At 45.3% G+C, this 17,846-nt stretch overlaps 2 protein-coding genes across 4 annotated transcripts in view; one reads left to right on the forward strand and one right to left on the reverse strand.

The window, feature by feature from the left end:
* Nucleotides 1-17,846, reverse strand: part of hfp (Poly(U)-binding-splicing factor hfp) — a 322,321-nt gene that overhangs the window by 231,342 nt on the left and 73,133 nt on the right. For 2 of the 3 annotated variants that reach the window (XM_070531376.1, XM_070531377.1), the window contains exon 5: nt 9,310-9,658. In XM_070531376.1, coding sequence (XP_070387477.1) covers nt 9,310-9,658 — 349 coding nt within the window. The remainder of the gene's footprint in view (nt 1-9,309; nt 9,659-17,846) is intronic. The other variant, XM_070531378.1, reaches the window with a different exon arrangement.
* LOC139054430 (tigger transposable element-derived protein 6-like) lies at nt 15,059-17,200 on the forward strand. Its single transcript, XM_070531379.1, has one exon. The coding sequence runs from the start codon at nt 15,553-15,555 to the stop codon at nt 17,080-17,082; it is 1,530 nt and encodes a 509-aa protein (XP_070387480.1). The 5' UTR covers nt 15,059-15,552; the 3' UTR covers nt 17,083-17,200.

Raw genomic sequence — 17,846 nt, forward strand, 5'->3', positions numbered from 1 at the left:
CAAGCATCACCTTAGTAACTCGGTCAAACATGTTTTCCATCGGGGTTTTTCATTTTTCCAACCACAGACCACTGCACGTCCCACCTTTCTTAATTCAGAATGTCCTCTTGAAGACTGTATGCCTGTAGTATGGCAAACTCAGCTTCGAGAACATCTAAAGCGTCTTCAGCAGATTCAATGAAATCTCGGGGCAGCAGCTGAGGGAAACTCTGAATAAAGAATAAAAGACTCGAGAGGGATGCCTGTGAAATAAATTTCAGGTTGGCCACGTCCGCATTCTTCAGAGTTGTGTTTCAGAGCTGTGTCCACATCCATAACGCTTTGCCTCGTTGCATTTCGGAAACATTTTCCATAGAAGAGGCCCAACGAGGTCGCTGACACTAAGGGGTAGGTTGTGTTCGACGAGGAATCCCGTAAACAGGCACTCCACCCGTATGACACTGTCGTCGCAGTTGTTCCAGAGAAAGTTCACTATGTTGTCTTGCTGCTCAGCGGTGCGAACACAGTTTTGATGCTTTGCTGTGGAAACACGCAGTTTCAAGTAGTCTTTGCCACCGTAAGACACGCTGACGTCGCATCCACACGTTGTACAAAATGCAAAATGTTCTCCTTTTCTTGATGTCAAAAAGCACGAAAATTCAGAAGTATAAGATTGCAAAAACTTCTGCAAATACCTTTTCTTTGGCTTTGATAGTGCCATAGCGTCAAGCACACGAGGATTGTAACTTTATTTTATTTTTTTATTTATTTCACAATACTGCAGGCCAATGTGCAGCGAGTGTGAGAATGTTATGCGCAATCATGAGCTTAGTTGGAGAATCCAGCCTTTTATGTTTATTAAATATAAATCTGATTGCTTTCCTTTGCAGGCGTTCTAAGCAGTGAAATCTTGTTTTGTGTGGGGATCCCATACAACGGATGCATACTCCAATTTAGGTCTGACAAGGGCATTGTATGCTTGAAATTTAACATTCACCATTGCCTTTCTAAGCTTCCTTTTTAAAAAACATAGTTTGCGAAAAGCTGTTGCACAAATTGCAGAGATGTGCGTCCCCCATGTCACTAGAAAGAGTAATCCCTAAATACTTATATTGAGTTACTGCTTGAATGTTAGAGCCATGGATAGTGTAAGTGAACACGCTAGGATTCGCTTTCCGCGTTAAATTTAATAACACTGTTTTGTTAACATTTAGTTCCATGTCCCATTCTGCGAACCAGTATTCAATGTGGCTGAGAGTTCGCTGTAATAGCTTATGATCTTCATGGCAGGTTATTTCTTTAAACACAATACAATCGTCTGCAAAAAGTTTAATAGATACTGAGTCAAGGATTACTTGCACTAAACCATTTACATATATAATAAATAATAATGACCCCAAAACACTCCCCTGGGGAACACCAGATGTAACGCTGAGCATCCTAGATACACTAGATTTGATTTCAACAAACTGCTTTCTATTAGTTAAAAATGCCTCAACCAATTTGATAAGATATAGCGGCAATCCTAGGTTATTTAATTTTAGAAGTACTTTACAGTGCGGAACCTTATCAAATGGTTTAGAAAAATTCAACAGAAGTATATCAATTTGCCCAGAACGATCCAGAGCTGCTAAAAAGTCGTGAATAGTTGTTACCGGTTGTGTCGTCGTGGACATTCCCTTCTGAAAGCCGTGTAGGCAAGGAGATAAGACGTTATTATCTGCTAAAAAGCACTGGATATTGTGAGCCACAATATGCTCTAGTAACTTGCAACAAACAGAAGTTAAAGAAATCAGCCTATAATTAGAAATTATTGACCTATCACCTTTTTTTAAAGATGGGGATTACGCGTGCAATTTTCCAGTCGCCCGGAAGTTCGCAACTACGCAAGGATGCATTAAAGACCTTTGCCAAGAAATCGCTTATCTGTATAGAATAGCGCTGTAAAAATGTACGTATTTGGGATTTGATCTGGTCCTATACTCTTTCTTGTACTCAAGTTCCTTAACATAATTAAGACACCTTCCCTTGTGACGATAGGAATGTGCATATCATCAAGCATAGCAGGTTGGGGTACGGTAGCACTTGACAAAGAGAAAACGCGCTGAAAATAAATATTAAAAGCCTGCGATATTGAAAAGCCGTCAGTTTCGAATTTCCCGTTCAGTTTAATTTTATTTACCGTTTCATTGCCTTGACCCAGAAATCTCCAAAATTTAGCAGGATCATCTCTAATGAATGCAGGGAGAGTGACTTGATAGTAATATGTCCGCGCTTCATTTACTTTAGTTGCCAAATTTCTTTTCAGTTCATTAAACTTCTCAGGTGTTACGTCTCTACGCTTTCTAAGTCGCTTGAGTCTACGTTTAATATGGATAATATCCCTAGAGATCCATGGGTTTTTATGGTTCTTACGTACCTTCCGGAATGGAACATATTGTTCAATGGAGAATATGACTGCCTTTTTAAATTGTGCCCACAAGGCATGAACATCATCATGTGTAGTGTGGTTTAGTGCAGTGTCAAAGTAATCTGTGATAGATGTATCATCAGCGCGGTCAAAGTCATTAATGCACACTGAATTAGTACTCGAATGCCCTGCGGACCTTCGATAAGACCAAGAAAAAAACAATAAGCTGTGATCCGACATACCTGGTTCAGTACTAATAACACCATTTAAAAACATATCACTCACAAAGGATAAGTCTAATACAGCACTGTTGCGCGTAGGTTCACAGACAATTTGATCACGGTTCAGAGCTAACATTGTGCCTAAAATAACATCACTCGATTTAGATTGCCCGTAAACTAATTTATACCATTTAATAGCTGGAAGGTTGAAATTTCCTGTAATAATCACGTGTCGTGGGTGGTTTAGAAGAAGATGGTCGTAAAGTTGTTCGAGAAATGATTCTGACATTTCAGGGGATTTATAAACAACACAAAGCATAAATGTAACAGCATTAACAGTGACGTTCATAAACAGGCTTTCATGATCATTAATCTGGTTTGTCAGACATACATCAATACCGAGTTAAGAAATAACAGCAACTCCTCCGCCACGTGTGCCTCGATCACGCCTGTGTATCTGATAGCCTGGTGGAATAACTTCTTCATCGTGTACGCCATCATGCAACCACATCTCAGTGATAGCAACCACATGAGGGTCGTAAGTCAAAAGCAATATTTCTAGTTTTTCCACTTTGTTCACAACGCTTCTGGCGTTAAAAGAGAGCACACGAAGATTCTTAAAAGTAGACTGTGAAAGCTACGCTCTTTGTGTAGGATCTTTCCCGGATCGGACAACACGTGTGTTCGAAACGTCATCCCATGCGTAGAATTGGGAATCGATGCCAAGTTTATCGTTCACTAGTGCGACCTTCTTTCCTTGTTCCTTATCAGCTTTAGCACTTTGCCACAATAGCTTTCGTTTTCTTAATGTTTCAACAGAGAAGTCATTTTGCACGGAAATCTGCGTTCCCTTAAGCTTTTTGCAGCTGCGTAGCACTTCTTGCTTTTCCATATAATTATGAAAAAACAGGATTACAGGTCTCTTTCCAGGATGTTTTCCCAGGCGATGTATCCTAGCAATAGACAAACACTTTGCACCAAGCCTGTCCTCGAACACCTCCTTGATTACTTTCTGTCGCAGATCAGCCTCAGTTTCATTTGTTCGGTCATCTATGCCGAAAACCACAAGATCAGATCTCCGACTCCGTTCTTCCAGCTCTACAAGTTTTGCCTGTTGCAATATGAGTGTTTGTTGAAGTTTTTCAACAGAATTGCTAAGGATTTTGCAATTGTCTACTTTTTGTGCTATTTCTCTGACATTTGTTTCAAGGTGGGCCATTCGGGTCGAAAATGAATTGACGCTTTTTTCGGCATCTTCCAACCGCTTTTTAAGCTCTGCCAGATCATCCCTAATAGCCTTTTGGCCCTGTATCAGCGTCTGAAGCGTATCAGCATTGGAAGGACCCAGATTCAATTCTACAACGCCACAAAGTAACACCCATGATGCGTCACCCATGGTGCACCGCACACACACACGGCCTAGCCAACACTAATCATACACACATGCAACAGCAACAAGATGCACCATGGAGGAAGGCATGCACAAAATGCAAGAGCTACATTGGCTCGGCTTTGGTCGGCTTACTAGACACCGTAGTCAGCTGCTTAGTCGATGATACCAATGGTGCTAGTGCGGCCCTTGGTGATGTTGACGATTACGATGTGGCTGTAGATTCCACGGTGCCAGTTTCGCAAAAACCATTATTGCGCGAACAGAGACCACTTTCCGGGAGATACAAGACGGTGATCGTACAATTGGAAAGTTCAGTGGAAAATCGGGAGTTTCTCGGGCAAATCAGGAGGGTTGGCAGGTACACCACTGTGGTGCTCCAAAGGAACGTGAAGAGATTCAAAAACAAGTGAAGATGCTCAAGGATGGTGTGATACAGCCTTCGAAAAGTCCTTTGGCGTCACCCGTGGTATTAGTCCAAAAGAAAGACGGTACTTTGCGATTCTGCATCGATTACTGCAAATTAAACTAGGTCACGAAGAAAGGCGTCTACCCGCTGCCACGCACCGACGATTCGCTGGACAGGCTGCGGCATGCACATTATTTTTCATCAATGGGCCTACAAAGCGGGTATTGGCAGATCGAGGTCGATGAGAGAGATCATGAGAAAATTGCCTTCGTGACCCCCGACGGTCTTTACGAATTTAAGGTCCTTCCTTTCGGTTTGTGCTTAGCGCCTGCCACTTTGCAGTGTCTAATGGATACCACACTGTCAGGTCTGAAGTGACAAACATGCTTGGTCTATCTAAAGCCCCTCCATCCACGCGCCACCGCCGCTTTCTGAAGTAGCGACAACCGCCTTTTCCCCTCACATCAAATCCGTTTCCGGCATTTCCGTTTCCGGCATTTCCGGTTTTGGCATGTCCAGTTTTAAGATTTCCGGTTCCGGCGTTTACGCTTCCTGGAGTTGCGCTGTGAGAATTTCCACTGTGATTGCAGACGATGGTGAGACGCCCGTGCTTAGCAACCGGTGCTAATTTGAGTAGCTCGCTCTAGCCATTCCACCAAGCGTCATTCGTGTGCATCTACGTGCTTGTTTGCGTACGCTGCGCCCGCACGCTTTGCCTGTCGTCCCCTTTCTCTGACAAAGTGCGGAGAGGCATGGGCTGGGGCACAACACACGAACATAATTCGCTGTACACATCTGCTCGCGTCACAACACTAACACAATTCGTCGTACACCTTTGCACGCGTTACAACACGCGCGCACGAACCAATTCACTGCACACCTCCGCTCATATCGCACAAGAAAAGCACACTTGTTTTCACCATGTCACTGAATGCCCTCCACGCAAATTTGAACTTGTTATATTTCATAGCTTCACGTCATTGCAGTTCTTCACGCAATGCACGCACTTGGGACGTTCGTTACCTTCGATCTGCCGTACGAGACAAGTTCAACCTCAGAATCAACAGCATAAACTTTATGCGTCTGCCGTACAAATTGGCGTCGCGAACTCCTTCACTAAAGTCCCTCCATACGTGCTGGCTGGAGGGGATGTATGCTTCAAAGCAAGAAGAATTCAAAGGGGACAAGCTGTTGTATATTCCTCTGAAGTAGTAGTTTGCGGTCGCTGTTTTCCAAATGCACGAAAAACGGGAGCGGTCTCCAAGCACCCAGGCACTATATTCCACTGTACGTTGTCTCTCGTGGCGCAACCCGTCGCAAGTTAACGCGAAGCAGCGAACACGACCAGATCGCCGATTACAATAGGCGGTGGTTCTTGGATGAAATCGCATTAACAGTTTCAACCGCAGCTGATGCAATTAAAGCCTCTCCGTAGACGCGAAAGTAAACAACGCTAAAAAACATAGCGTCACTTCCACTCGGAACAGGAAGCTGAAGCTACGTAAGTTCCGCTTGACACCGGAAGCTGAGGGGGTGAGTGGGAGAGGAGCGTGGAGGAGGAGGGTAGGTTGGCGGTACTTAACCTGGTCGGCGGTGGCGCGTGGATGTAGGCGCTTTAGGTCTATCTAGGCGACGTCATAGTGAGAACACTATGTTGCCGTGGATTTTCCAAAAAACTTCTATGACGGTACTTTCAGCCACACAGAGTGATCTGTCACTTGAGTGACGTAAATTATGAGGTCGTTCCTGACAATGACAATAGTTCAAGTCACCGCAAGCACTTGCCTGAAGTGGTGCATTGGTACGGATGAAGCCGTACCTGTCGAACTAACTTTTGATTTTTGTCTTTTGTTTTTCTTTCTTTGTGCGTGTTTAACTCTGCCGTTATACACCGCCCTCATACGCTTAAATTGCACATCGGAACGATGCTTTCTTTGAAGGGACACAAATGCCACGCCTGTACTCCGTTGAAGAAGAGGAGAACCCTAGTGTGCATGAGGTATTTGCAAAAGCGCAGTGAAGAAGAAGTCGCGGTTGCGCTCATAATTAAAACAGCGACCTGCTGCTGTGCCTCCTGCTCTAGAACCCGTTTTGACATTGCGACAATAGTATATTTTTGTTTCTTAAGCAGTTCACTTTTTTCCAGCTTGGCAGTTATTTTTTAATGCGCTCTGAAGTTTCGCGATCGTCAAAGTAGGAAGCGAAAATGGTCGCTTCTGGAAGCGCTGCAGATTTCATGATTCCGCTGCATCTGCAGCTGAATTTATCGATGAATCGAGCAGCAGTGAGTCTGAGGATATTGCCTTTTCATCTGACTTTAAGAGCAACAATGACGCAAAGCAGCCCGGAACACCCAGTTCACCCTCCCCTACCATCGGAAGCTATTCAGCACCAGCCTGCCGAGGTGGAGACATATAGAAACGGCAAGAAATGCTACGACAGGAAAACCAAGCAGAAAACAAGAGTTTACTGCAAAACATACAACATTCCACTATGTTCCTCTATGTTCCATCATGTAAAGTTTTGGTTAGCGGCCTTGGCCCTCGTGGCTCCGGCGGCGGCCCTGTTCCACAGTGGAACTCCATTAGCTTGGTACCTTTGTTAGCTTTGATCATGAATATAGGTCAAGTCTTTCGTCACATACGGGTTGATGGCCAATTATGGGTAACACTTCCGGGAAAAAAGGTTGACTTATATTCGAATAAATACGGTAAATGGGGTAGATGGAGGCAAGTGGAGAGAGAGTCTATGTTGGTGCTGATGCTCCCCTCTTGAAATCTTGTGTTCGCAGCACTGAAATACTTTTATCTCAGCTATTAATGAACCAATTTGAAAAATTATTGCAATAGAACACTCCCTAGAGGGCACGCAACAACTTCCAGCGTACAACCAAAATTTGCTATGCCGCCTGGTGGGGGGCCCTCTAAGACAGAGTGGTTATGTTTTCAGCTACACTTAAAAATTCAGTTTAAAAAATAAGGAGTCTTTCTTTTTAATCGTTGAAACAAATTTGAATTATCACCCGTGACATGTAGCACAATTCTACTTCTTGAGCAAGATTACTCTCAGAAGCGGACATTCTTTACACAAGAAATTAACATGAATAATTTTATTATTTAATGAAGTATTGCTAATTAAGCTTTAAACAAATTATTACAAACCATATCACAATTAAGAAAATATAGCCAGTGACTTCGAAAGTTATATCCATTTGCAACGAATTCCTATACTCTGGCTGTATTCCAAGTTCCATACATAGCAGTCAACGCTGTGGAGGATAGAGAGACTTCTTGCAATGGCTTCGTTCACACTTGAATATAGTTTGATGTTTCTTGACTGCAACTGTGGCTGACTGTTGTTTATATATAGGCTCAGTATTGAATGAAATAAGTTTTAATCCTTAGAAAGAAACACACTGTGGTATATGGCTGCTAGTGCATTGTTTTAGATCATTTTTCATTCTTCTTGTTCTTTTCGTGTTTATATTTGCAACCCGTCGCCTGCAGCGTCACGTGCATGCTCGCCGGAGCGAACACTGTTGGCGGCGCAGCGAAGCATAGACGGAACGCACGGAGCGATAACTTTTCTTGAGTGAACTTCTTGCGTAGCTTCCACAGCATTGACTGCTATGTATGGAATGGAGTATAGGAAGACACCAGTTTTGAAATATGCGTTCCCAAAGCTTGCAATGAAATAGATTAGTGTTCCAGTAATTTTTGAGCTTCAATGCATAAAAAGGTGTTGGAACAACAGTGCAAGTGAAAAACCGCATTTTTAGCAACTTTGACAGTCCTTATCTCAACACTGGTGCTAGTTTCAAAATTCATTTCATGTGAACATGCTGTGTGAAATCCCTGGTTTTAATTTGTGTACTGCAGTATGTGTGATAAAGTAAATAGTTAAAAAGATTACTAGTGAAATTTTGTTAATTAGTCAATTATGCGTTCTCACTTCCAGTCTAAGTAATGTCTGCCTCTTCAAGCAATCCAAGTCAATGAGTAGCTTTGTGCTATACCTTATGGAACTCCAAAAATTGAAAAGTCATGGAGTTCTGGTAAAATAATAAGGCATGGTTCTAATGTAAAATAGACTGCTTACTACAACTCCCATGCCACATTATCGGTTATAAGAATTAAATCTGGCTACTGGGTGTACTATGCGTTGAAAGGAAAAAGAATGCAAAATCCTCAAGGGAAAAAAAAACAGAAAGCTGCTTCTTCATACTCGTTATTGTGCCATGCAGCCTGTCACATGTCTGTCCCACGCACCCCTCTGCCTTCCGTGCCCTCTCGCCGATGTTGGAGGGGTGAGATGAAGGCACGCTGTGCAGGGTGCGTGGCACAAAGGTGGGTGCGGCCAAGTGGCATGCTTTTTTTTTTCATTTTCCTGAATTTCACGTTTCTTTTCTCTCTGGCACAGACACCCAGTAGTCAGATTTATTTGTTATAATGAATATTGCAGCGGGAACATTGCTGTAAGTGGCTTATTTTGCTATAGAACACACAAAAGTTCACGGTGCCACAGCTGCTCATAGTTACATCCAAATATTGTTAATGCCAGTAATGCTATAAGTGGGTTCAACAGTTCTTCTTCCATGTTTGGATGTTTGTCCCCTATGCTTTTTCGTGCAACCTGGTTATAACAACAGAATTTTTGGCAATTGAATATTGTTATAGGTGGGTTCGACTGTATCCACACAATACGCCACCAACAGGCCATCAAAATCTGCAAAAGACTTTCTGCTGGCCTGCCAGAGTCATCGTGATTATTTGTTCTCTTTTTCCCAAAGACCTGATCATATGCTCATAATAAGTAGGATATAACGAACATATTTTTGTATCGCATTGGACTTGGCTGTAATGAACGATTTAAAATGACTAGCACAAGGTTGTGTACTCACCTCTGAATGTCCGATTCCGTCAAGTCCTGGTGAACAGATGCAATGTAGATGCGGTTATAGGTTTTGGCCTCCTCCATTATCTGGTCCAAGATGGGTGCTGCTTGTGGCATGTTGCTGGGTCGGCCAACCTTGATGTTCCGTCCTCCAATGAGCACGCCATTCATTTGCTCGAGGGCAAGCTGTGCTGCCTCGGGCAGCTCATACTCGACAAAGGCAAACCCTTTGTGCTTCTGTGTCACTGGGTCCCAGGACATGTTGATGGACTTGATGGGACCAAATGGGCGAAATGCCTGCTTGATGGTATCCTCCTTCAGCTCGAAGCTGATGCTGCCAACGTATACCCTGCACCACCCATGGGGACGACTCACCCTCTGTGCACCACTCAGCAAAAATCAAAACACGGTTTTGGCCATCGTGCTTACCTGATGAAAGCCATGGCACTTCTACATGCCAGAACTAAGCCAAGAAAGAAACAAAAAAAAAATACTAGGAGTGGGTGAATACTCAAAAGCACATTGAATAGTGAACGTTTGATTAGATTGATTCTCGAATATCTACAATTCATTTTTCTAATAAATTCGCTGAAAGGCGCAGCCATGGTGGCGACCGTGAGGGCCTCCTTGATGCCAACAGCCTTTCCACAGCACACGGTTGTTGGTATACAGGGTTCGTACAGGTAGACGGGACCGATTGAAATAAGTCTAATAAGACCGAGGGAGCAAAAGCAGCGCGTATATAGCTGCATGTTAAGATTAGACCGGTTAGCCATTGGAAGGCATGCACATTATATGGGACATGTCTGTGTTTGTGCATGCAGATTAACGCATTCAAGCATGCAGGTCGGAGCTTTCTGTCTAAACACGAACACAATGATGAACTTGGCACACGCACTTGCAGTAGTTGCTAGCTGGCCACCTATGAACCCAAAGAGCACTTCAACAGCCATGTACACGTGACCGCTAATGAGTCACCTGTATGAACATATTAACAGAAAGCTTTTTTATTAACGACAAAACTTTTGAGACAAGATTCATGTGTCACAACGTACTATTTCATTTGTTTCTGTCTACCTGCTGTTTAGTGCACTACATGTTTGTTCAAGTTCTTTTTTAATTTTTTTTCTGTTTGTATACCTGGCTTTGCATTACAACAGTTACCCTCTATATATTGATGAGTTTCCATCATTTCGTTTTTCTGTATTTACATCTCATTATCATGTATTTTTGTAATTGCATTCACTCACTCGTCACTGTTGCTGTCAATGTAATCATGTACATTTACTGGGTACAGAAGGTCAAAATTCAGTCTATGACTATAAGACCTTCTGTATATCCAGACCTGTAAAATATTTTGTCAAATAATAAAAATGATTCATTGATTACCTGAAGCTTTCTATGACGGCCCATTAGCACGTCACAACCACACTGCCTCAATCATTAGGTCTAATCGGTACTGCTTCATCAGGTGCCAGTAAAGGCCCAATCACACTAGGCCCACACCACACCTACCGTATTTACACGATTGTAAGTCGACCACTTTTTTAAATTTGAAAATCTGAAGTGAGGGGTCCACTTACAATCGAAACCAAAACATGGCACCGCCAAAAAAGCGAGACCAACGGGAGCTACAACGTAGTTACAATTTTATGTTTGCTCTATGGCCCTACCCATAGCTTTTTGCGATCCCGCGAATTTGTTCGCTTTTCGGAAGGGTTTTTCAACATTTTTGAGAGCTTACAGCACACACAACACTCATGAGGGGGTGTCGATAGTTGATGGAAGCAACGCTGTTCCATTCGCGGCGGCACCTTCAGAACGGCGGCGCTTGTGGGGAGCATCGGTGGTTTATGGAAGAGCAGACACCGCTCGTGGGTTTCTCTTTGCCTGGTGCACTTAGCTTTCTCTATAGTTTGACGAAAGGCATTGGTTTGACGCGTTCCACTTGACTGCCGGCTACATGCTACTTCTATGCTTCCTCAGTCATCATGAGTGCTCCAGGCCCACTAATCATTCGGCACTCGTTCCCAGCAGCATTCAAGAGGGCTGCCATCCTTTACGGTGAAGAAACAAATCACTGCGCAGCGGGCAGCAAGTTCGATGTTTCTGAATAAGTCGTGCGAGGGTGGCAACTGCAGCGATGTAAAATTTTCACCTGTGATGGCAAGTGAGGAATTTCCCACGTGCCAAAGTCTGGGCGCTTTCCGGAGCTGTAGGCTAAGCTTGCGGCGTACGTCGCTGAAATGCACGATCGGTCCCTGTCAGTGAAGTGCGACGTGGTCATGAAAGAAGCCTGGATCTTCACCTTTTAAGGACCTGCTCCACCATGAGTACAACGAGTGGCTGGCAGCAGAAGACCACGAAATTACGCCAACCGGACCTGTCAAAAGAGCCTCCCTGACGGCTGTGTAGTTGGGTGCATTCGGCATGGGCTGCTGTTCCACAAGATGTCGTGGTGTGGTCGTTTGCCAAATGTGAAATTTCGTGGGACGACGACACGCTGTGGGACTGTAGCAACGATGACGATGGCAGCACTAGTGAAGATGAGTAGTCCAGTGACCATGTCAGCTACTAACAAATTTTCGTTACCGAATGCACCCTCGGGTATGCTCTCATCTTTCTTTCCTGTCGCGTGCTATGGCGGGGGTCGACTTACAATCGTGTAAATACAGTATTTTCATCTTCCGGCTGTTGGCGACAGCATTTTCCATCCTGTCAGCACCCGTCACACTGCACCGACTCCAACAGTCTACAGACACAATTCTAACAGTGTCAGTGGAGCGAGTGTCACTTGCGGAGAGTCAGGCGATTTTATTTTCACACTGAAATGACAGGACCATACACAATGAACATGCCTTCGAGGTGAAATCCGGCTACTTCAGATCTATCAAGTTGTCGTCCTGCATTGTTTCATACTATCAGTCTTAACAGGTACCTTTATTTGCTTTCAACTTGAGTAATAAAGCTTTAACAACGAACTATTAGCGACAACTGGGCGCTGTTTTCTTGGCCCATTAGGCCTAACAAAGGTAGCGACATAAGCTGGACATAGTCTGTGAAATTATAAGTGCTGTCAGATCTCAGAGGCATTAGATTACGAATGCTTGCTAAATTTTTTTGCTGGAGAGAAAGCACCACAAGGTGCATTTGTTTATATTTGCCGTCGCTCGTGGTTCGCTTCAAATACAACGGGAACCAAAGTTTTTTGTGGAAACCATGCAGCGTTATCCTGAAATAGTGACGAAATGCTGCAAAATGTTGAGATTGGTGCTTACAATCAGCGTCACATCACACAGAGACGACCTAATAAGAGAGGCCGAGCTTCGCAAACAGCTCTCGCTGCTGATGTTGGTAGCAGGTTCTCTCTTTCCATGTCGTGTCAATCGCTTCCCACTTCTTGTGTGCGGACTGTACAAAGTCAAGAGCAGTCCATTTCATGTTGCTATGGGTAGACGTGAACTACACTGAACTTGAAAGATCAAACTCAGCATCGTATTGGCCTAGCATGACCGGCTTGTTAGTTCAGGTCCGAAGTTATGGGCATACATGCACGAAACCCTCGGCTGCAGGTAGGTTCTCTGCTGAACAAAATCAGCACCAGCTCTAGCTCGACACAGACTGCTGGCAAGGGCTGACTGACGATCATGCATTTCAACTTCATAAGTATGTTTCCATTAATTTTTAGCACAATTAAGTATATATAAAAATGTAGCTTTTGCAGGTCACATTGTCGGTGTTTTCACTCTGTGGTCGACTTCACAAAGACTGGTTGAACGACAGTCTGCAGACTGGTTTTGTCAGCGTTGGTATCCCGAAATCCTGTCACTGCGACGGCCCGTCGGTCGCGTCGGCAGCGTTGTTGGCCTCACGTGACAGAATGTCTCTCAGCGACACGGTATGATACCAACTAGTCAGCCGATCGCCAGCATCGTCGTCTTTCCTTCTCTTGTTGGCGTTGGTGTCGAGTCGGCCTAGTGTGAATGGGCCTTAACTGAAGTTACTTTTTGATGCCAAGTCGATGCACATCTATTCATAGCGGTCACATAACACTCGGCCAACTAACGATATGCAACCAACGGCCGCTCAATTCGCCACGGTCCACATGCACCGTTCTTTGGCACGAAGCGCGGTTGAGAGCACTGCAATATGGTAGCGCAGGAGTGTGGTCACATGGTTTTATTTCACATTTCGCAGGCTTTCTTTATAACGCCGGAAAATATCACCACGCAGCATGTACGCTACCACAAAAAATTGGATTAGTTGTTTTCCAATGCCTTCCACAATGTAACAAAACGCAATTGGCCCTAAAGTGAATATTACAAAAATTTCGTGATTGGCCTTAATTAACAAATTAACCACAATATAAAAATACCCTAATGACCGCCACATGACTGAAAAACATATGTCATTGGTTTATTTCAGGTGCAGTTAGCCACTTTTTAAAAATCCTTGGTTCAAGTTACGTGAAACAAGCTGTATGTGTGAACAGCAATTGGCGAATCTCTAATTGTATACCACCCTAGCTACTGGCATGAAATAGCCACATGCAATATTTCTTTCCTCGCACATCAGTTTCACTCACCTGAAACATGAAATCTACCTACGCATTTAGCTATGAGCATGACAGATTTCACGAAACACATCAAGAAAATCAAGCATGTGCACCTGATCGCTGTGCTTCTCTCTCAAAAACGTGAAGACTAAAGCTGCAGCAATTAGACTACTTGTGAAAAACTCGCGTGATGGCACAAAAACACCAATGTAACATAACCGACAGCCGAGTGCACAGTATTTGCTGTCTGTAATACGCAAAGTACGCAGAAGCACATGGTATCTTTCACAATATGGCATCAAACGCTGCACGCAGCTTTTTAAGATGGCTGTAGTCTGCTAGCTGCTTGCACTTGTCCTAGCAAAAATATGCTGACAGCCCCAAGAGTCCGTGGACAGTCCGCAACTTTCGGTCTGTAAAAACGAATGCGATTCTGACGGCTTTTGGACTCATGGGCAGAGCTTTCAAAGCTGTTCGAGAAAATCGAATGTGGCACAGCAGTTCCAAGCAGTTCAGGACTGTCAGGGACTGATAAAGAAGCCCACTGCCTCGCTAATCGGGAGATTGCGAGAGGCAGTGTGTGGGCAACACATAGGTACGATTCACAGCAGCCACCGCAGACAGGCCTCCACTCATGCAGCACTGTTTCCATATATGGTACTAGTGGACACACTCGCCGCATGTCTTATTGATGGCGTCATCAATAAACAGACGATGGCGCACTACTCTGGCGCCATCTCATGGCGGTCGTCACCACAGAGCCCTTCTTGTGCAGCACGAGGCTTTTTGTCTCATCATCATCATCATCAGTCTGGTTACGCCCACTGCAGGGCAAAGGCCTCTCCCATATTTCTCCAACTACCATGGTCATGCACTAATTGTGGCCATGTTGTCCCTGTGAACTTTTTAGTCTCATCCGCCCACCTAACTTTCTGCCGCCCCCTGCTACGCTTCCCTTCATTTGGAATCCAGTCCGTAACCCTTAAATAACCATCGGTTATCTTCCCTCCTCATTACATGTCCTGCCCATGCCCATTTCTTTTTCTTGATTTCAACTAAGATGTCATTAACTCGCGTTTGTTCCCTCACCCAATCTGCTCTTATCTTATCCCTTAACATTCCACCTATCATTCTTCTTTCCATAGCTCATTGCGTCGTCCTCAATTTAAGTACAGTCGAACCCCGCGACAACGAACGCCGCTTCAACGAAATGTCCGGTTCAACGAATAATTCTCAGTTCCCCGTCAGCTGCCCATAGGAGTCAATGCATAAATATCCTCACCACAACGAACACTTTTTCTTATGCCGTTCCGCTTTAACGAAATCTGACGAAGTAATTCCAGGCTCGAAACTTAATTTGCCGCGCAGGAAACGCAATTTCGAACATTTTGCACATAAAAAAGCGTTTGCAAAGTTATCATCGCGTGTTGGCACCACAAGAAACTGCCGTTGATGACCGAGCATGGGGGCCGCCATTGCTCGATGGCGACGGCGATGAGACTGGCCTACCTTTCGGATTGGCTTGGAACTTTTTAGCCGCAGACAATCCAAAGCCGACGCTCAGTCGTCTCGTCAGACCATGCTGCATCTCGGCGCCGTTGGTGTGTGCTAGTGCAATTGGCAGTTCGTGTTGTGCACGTGTTGCGGTATTCGATTTGATCAGAGAAGCCGTTCTGTTTTAGCGTGCTTTCCGACATGGCGCCGCCACGTCGAAAGTTTTTATCCCTGAAGGATAAAGCTCGGATCCTGGCCGAAGTCGCAAGCGGAGAGAAGAAAGGCGACGTTGCGAAGAAGTTTGAGATTTCTCCCAGTTCGCTGTCCACCATCTTGAAGTCAAAAGAAGCAATAGAGCAAGCTCTTGCTTCGGGCACATCAGCCAAGCGGAAGAAGCTGACGCCGTCGGCGCACGAAGACCTCGACAAGGCCATGTACGCGTGGTTTGTCGAGACGAGGGCTAAAAACATACCGATCAGTGGAAACGCCGTGCAGCAGAAAGCCCTGAATTACGCTTGCCTTCTGGGAATCGACGATTTCAAGGCGAGCACAGGCTGGCTCAGCAGGTTCAAGGCCCGCCATGACATTGTCGGCAAGACGCTCTCTGGCGAGTCGGCATCGGCAGACACAGGCATCGCATCCGCCTGGATCTCTACAAACGTTTCGGCGTTGTTGAAAGACTATGCCAAGTGTGACATATACAACGCTGACGAGACAGGCCTGTTTTACGAGATGCTGCCGTCAAAAACCCTCGAAATGAAAGGTCAGCGTTGCCACGGTGGTAAACACAGTAAAAAGCGCGTGACCGTGCTGCTGTGCGCCAATGCGGACGGATCTGACAAGCGCCCACCGCTAGTCATTGGGAAGAGTGCGAGGCCTCGTTGCTTTAAAGGTAACAGGAGCCTTCCCGTAAAATATGTCGCCAACAGCCGCTCCTGGATGACGCGGGCCATTTTCTCCGAGTGGGTCGCGTCATTTGACTGCGACATGAGGAGGCAGGGCCGGCGGGTGTGCTTATTGCTGGACAATTGCTCCGCCCATCATATTCTGGATGTGGAGCTCACAAATGTGGAGCTGAAGTACTTTCCGCCGAACTGCACTTCGATCATACAGCCACTTGACCAAGGTGTCATTAGAAGTATGAAGTGCGCCTACCGCCAGCGAGTGATGCAGCGTCTCCTATTGAACGTGGAGACCGGTCGCGACACCAAGTTAGACCTGTACATGGCGCTGCAGATGATGGCTGCTGCGTGGGCTGCAACTGGACGGCCAGTTATCGCGAACTGCTTCACGCACGCTGGCTTCAAGCTCGGAGACCCAGACATCGACTCCGCTGAGGATGCTGCTGACTGCAACGGAGCAGTGCAACCGCCAGCAGACGTAATTGCGTCCTGGGCGGCCCTTCAAGGTGCCGGAAGTGTGCCATCCAGTGTCGAGCTGGACGATTTCATCGACGCTGACGTCAATGTGATCGCCCGTGAAGAATTGAGCGATGAGGACATCATAAAAAGTGTCCGCGACGACGGGGGGCAGTCGGATGACGACGAAGTGCCAGACCTGCCTCCACCGGCCACATCTCGCGTACTGGATGCGTTCAATGTCATCAGAAACAGCGTGGCTGTGCATGATGACGACGTCGCGATGCAGCTACTCGCCGAATGCGAAAATCGCGTCATGATGCTCCTAGGAAAAAAAGGGAAGCAGTCCACACTGCTTGACTTCTGGAAATAAAAGTTTGTTTGTGGTTTACCAGTTCAGGTTAGCCATATTTTTGTGAATTTCACAACAACGAAATTTTCGCTTCTACGAATTTTTTTTCGTGCACCGTCAATTTCGTTGTAGCGGGACTCGACTGTAGAACCCTTTTCGTAAGCCTCCAGGTTTCTGCCCCGTACTTGAGTACTGGTTAGACACAGCTGTTATATACTTTTCTCTTGAGGGATAATGGCAACCTGCTTTTTGTCTCACACTTTCGCTATGTTGTCCTCTGCTTTCTGCCTCGTGTTTCTACTGCACCCTCTTCCCCTGATTTTTTTCCTCTCGCTATCGCCGCCTTTCTTCCCCGTTTTTATGACAGTTCGTGGCAGTGATTTTGCTGATGCCATCTGTTTTCCCTCTTCTCTCACTTTGTCAGTGGTCGGAGTGACGCTCTATTTATGTTACAAATGGTATTAGCTGGCCGTGAGAGGTAAAAGAGAAGAGTAGCACAGAATTGAGTAGAAGGCATGGCTACAAAACCGGGACCCTTAAATTGACCATTGTCAAGCTGTCACTAAGATACTAAATTATGTGCAGTCAATGCGTGCGCTGAATCTTCACCCACTGGGAACACAAAACTTGAAAAGGTCTAAAAAGCGTTGCACCATGGAACGGAGTAAGACATTTAGGAGGTGAAACTCCCGTCAGCGCGAGCGAGCGCGGGCGACCAGATAAGGTCACAATTGTTGTATGCGCCGACGGGGCCGTATACAGTGGCGGCGCCATGCGGCGCGTCG

The sequence above is a fragment of the Dermacentor albipictus genome, chromosome 1 (assembly GCF_038994185.2).
Source record: "Dermacentor albipictus isolate Rhodes 1998 colony chromosome 1, USDA_Dalb.pri_finalv2, whole genome shotgun sequence".
Taxonomy (NCBI): domain Eukaryota; kingdom Metazoa; phylum Arthropoda; class Arachnida; order Ixodida; family Ixodidae; genus Dermacentor; species Dermacentor albipictus.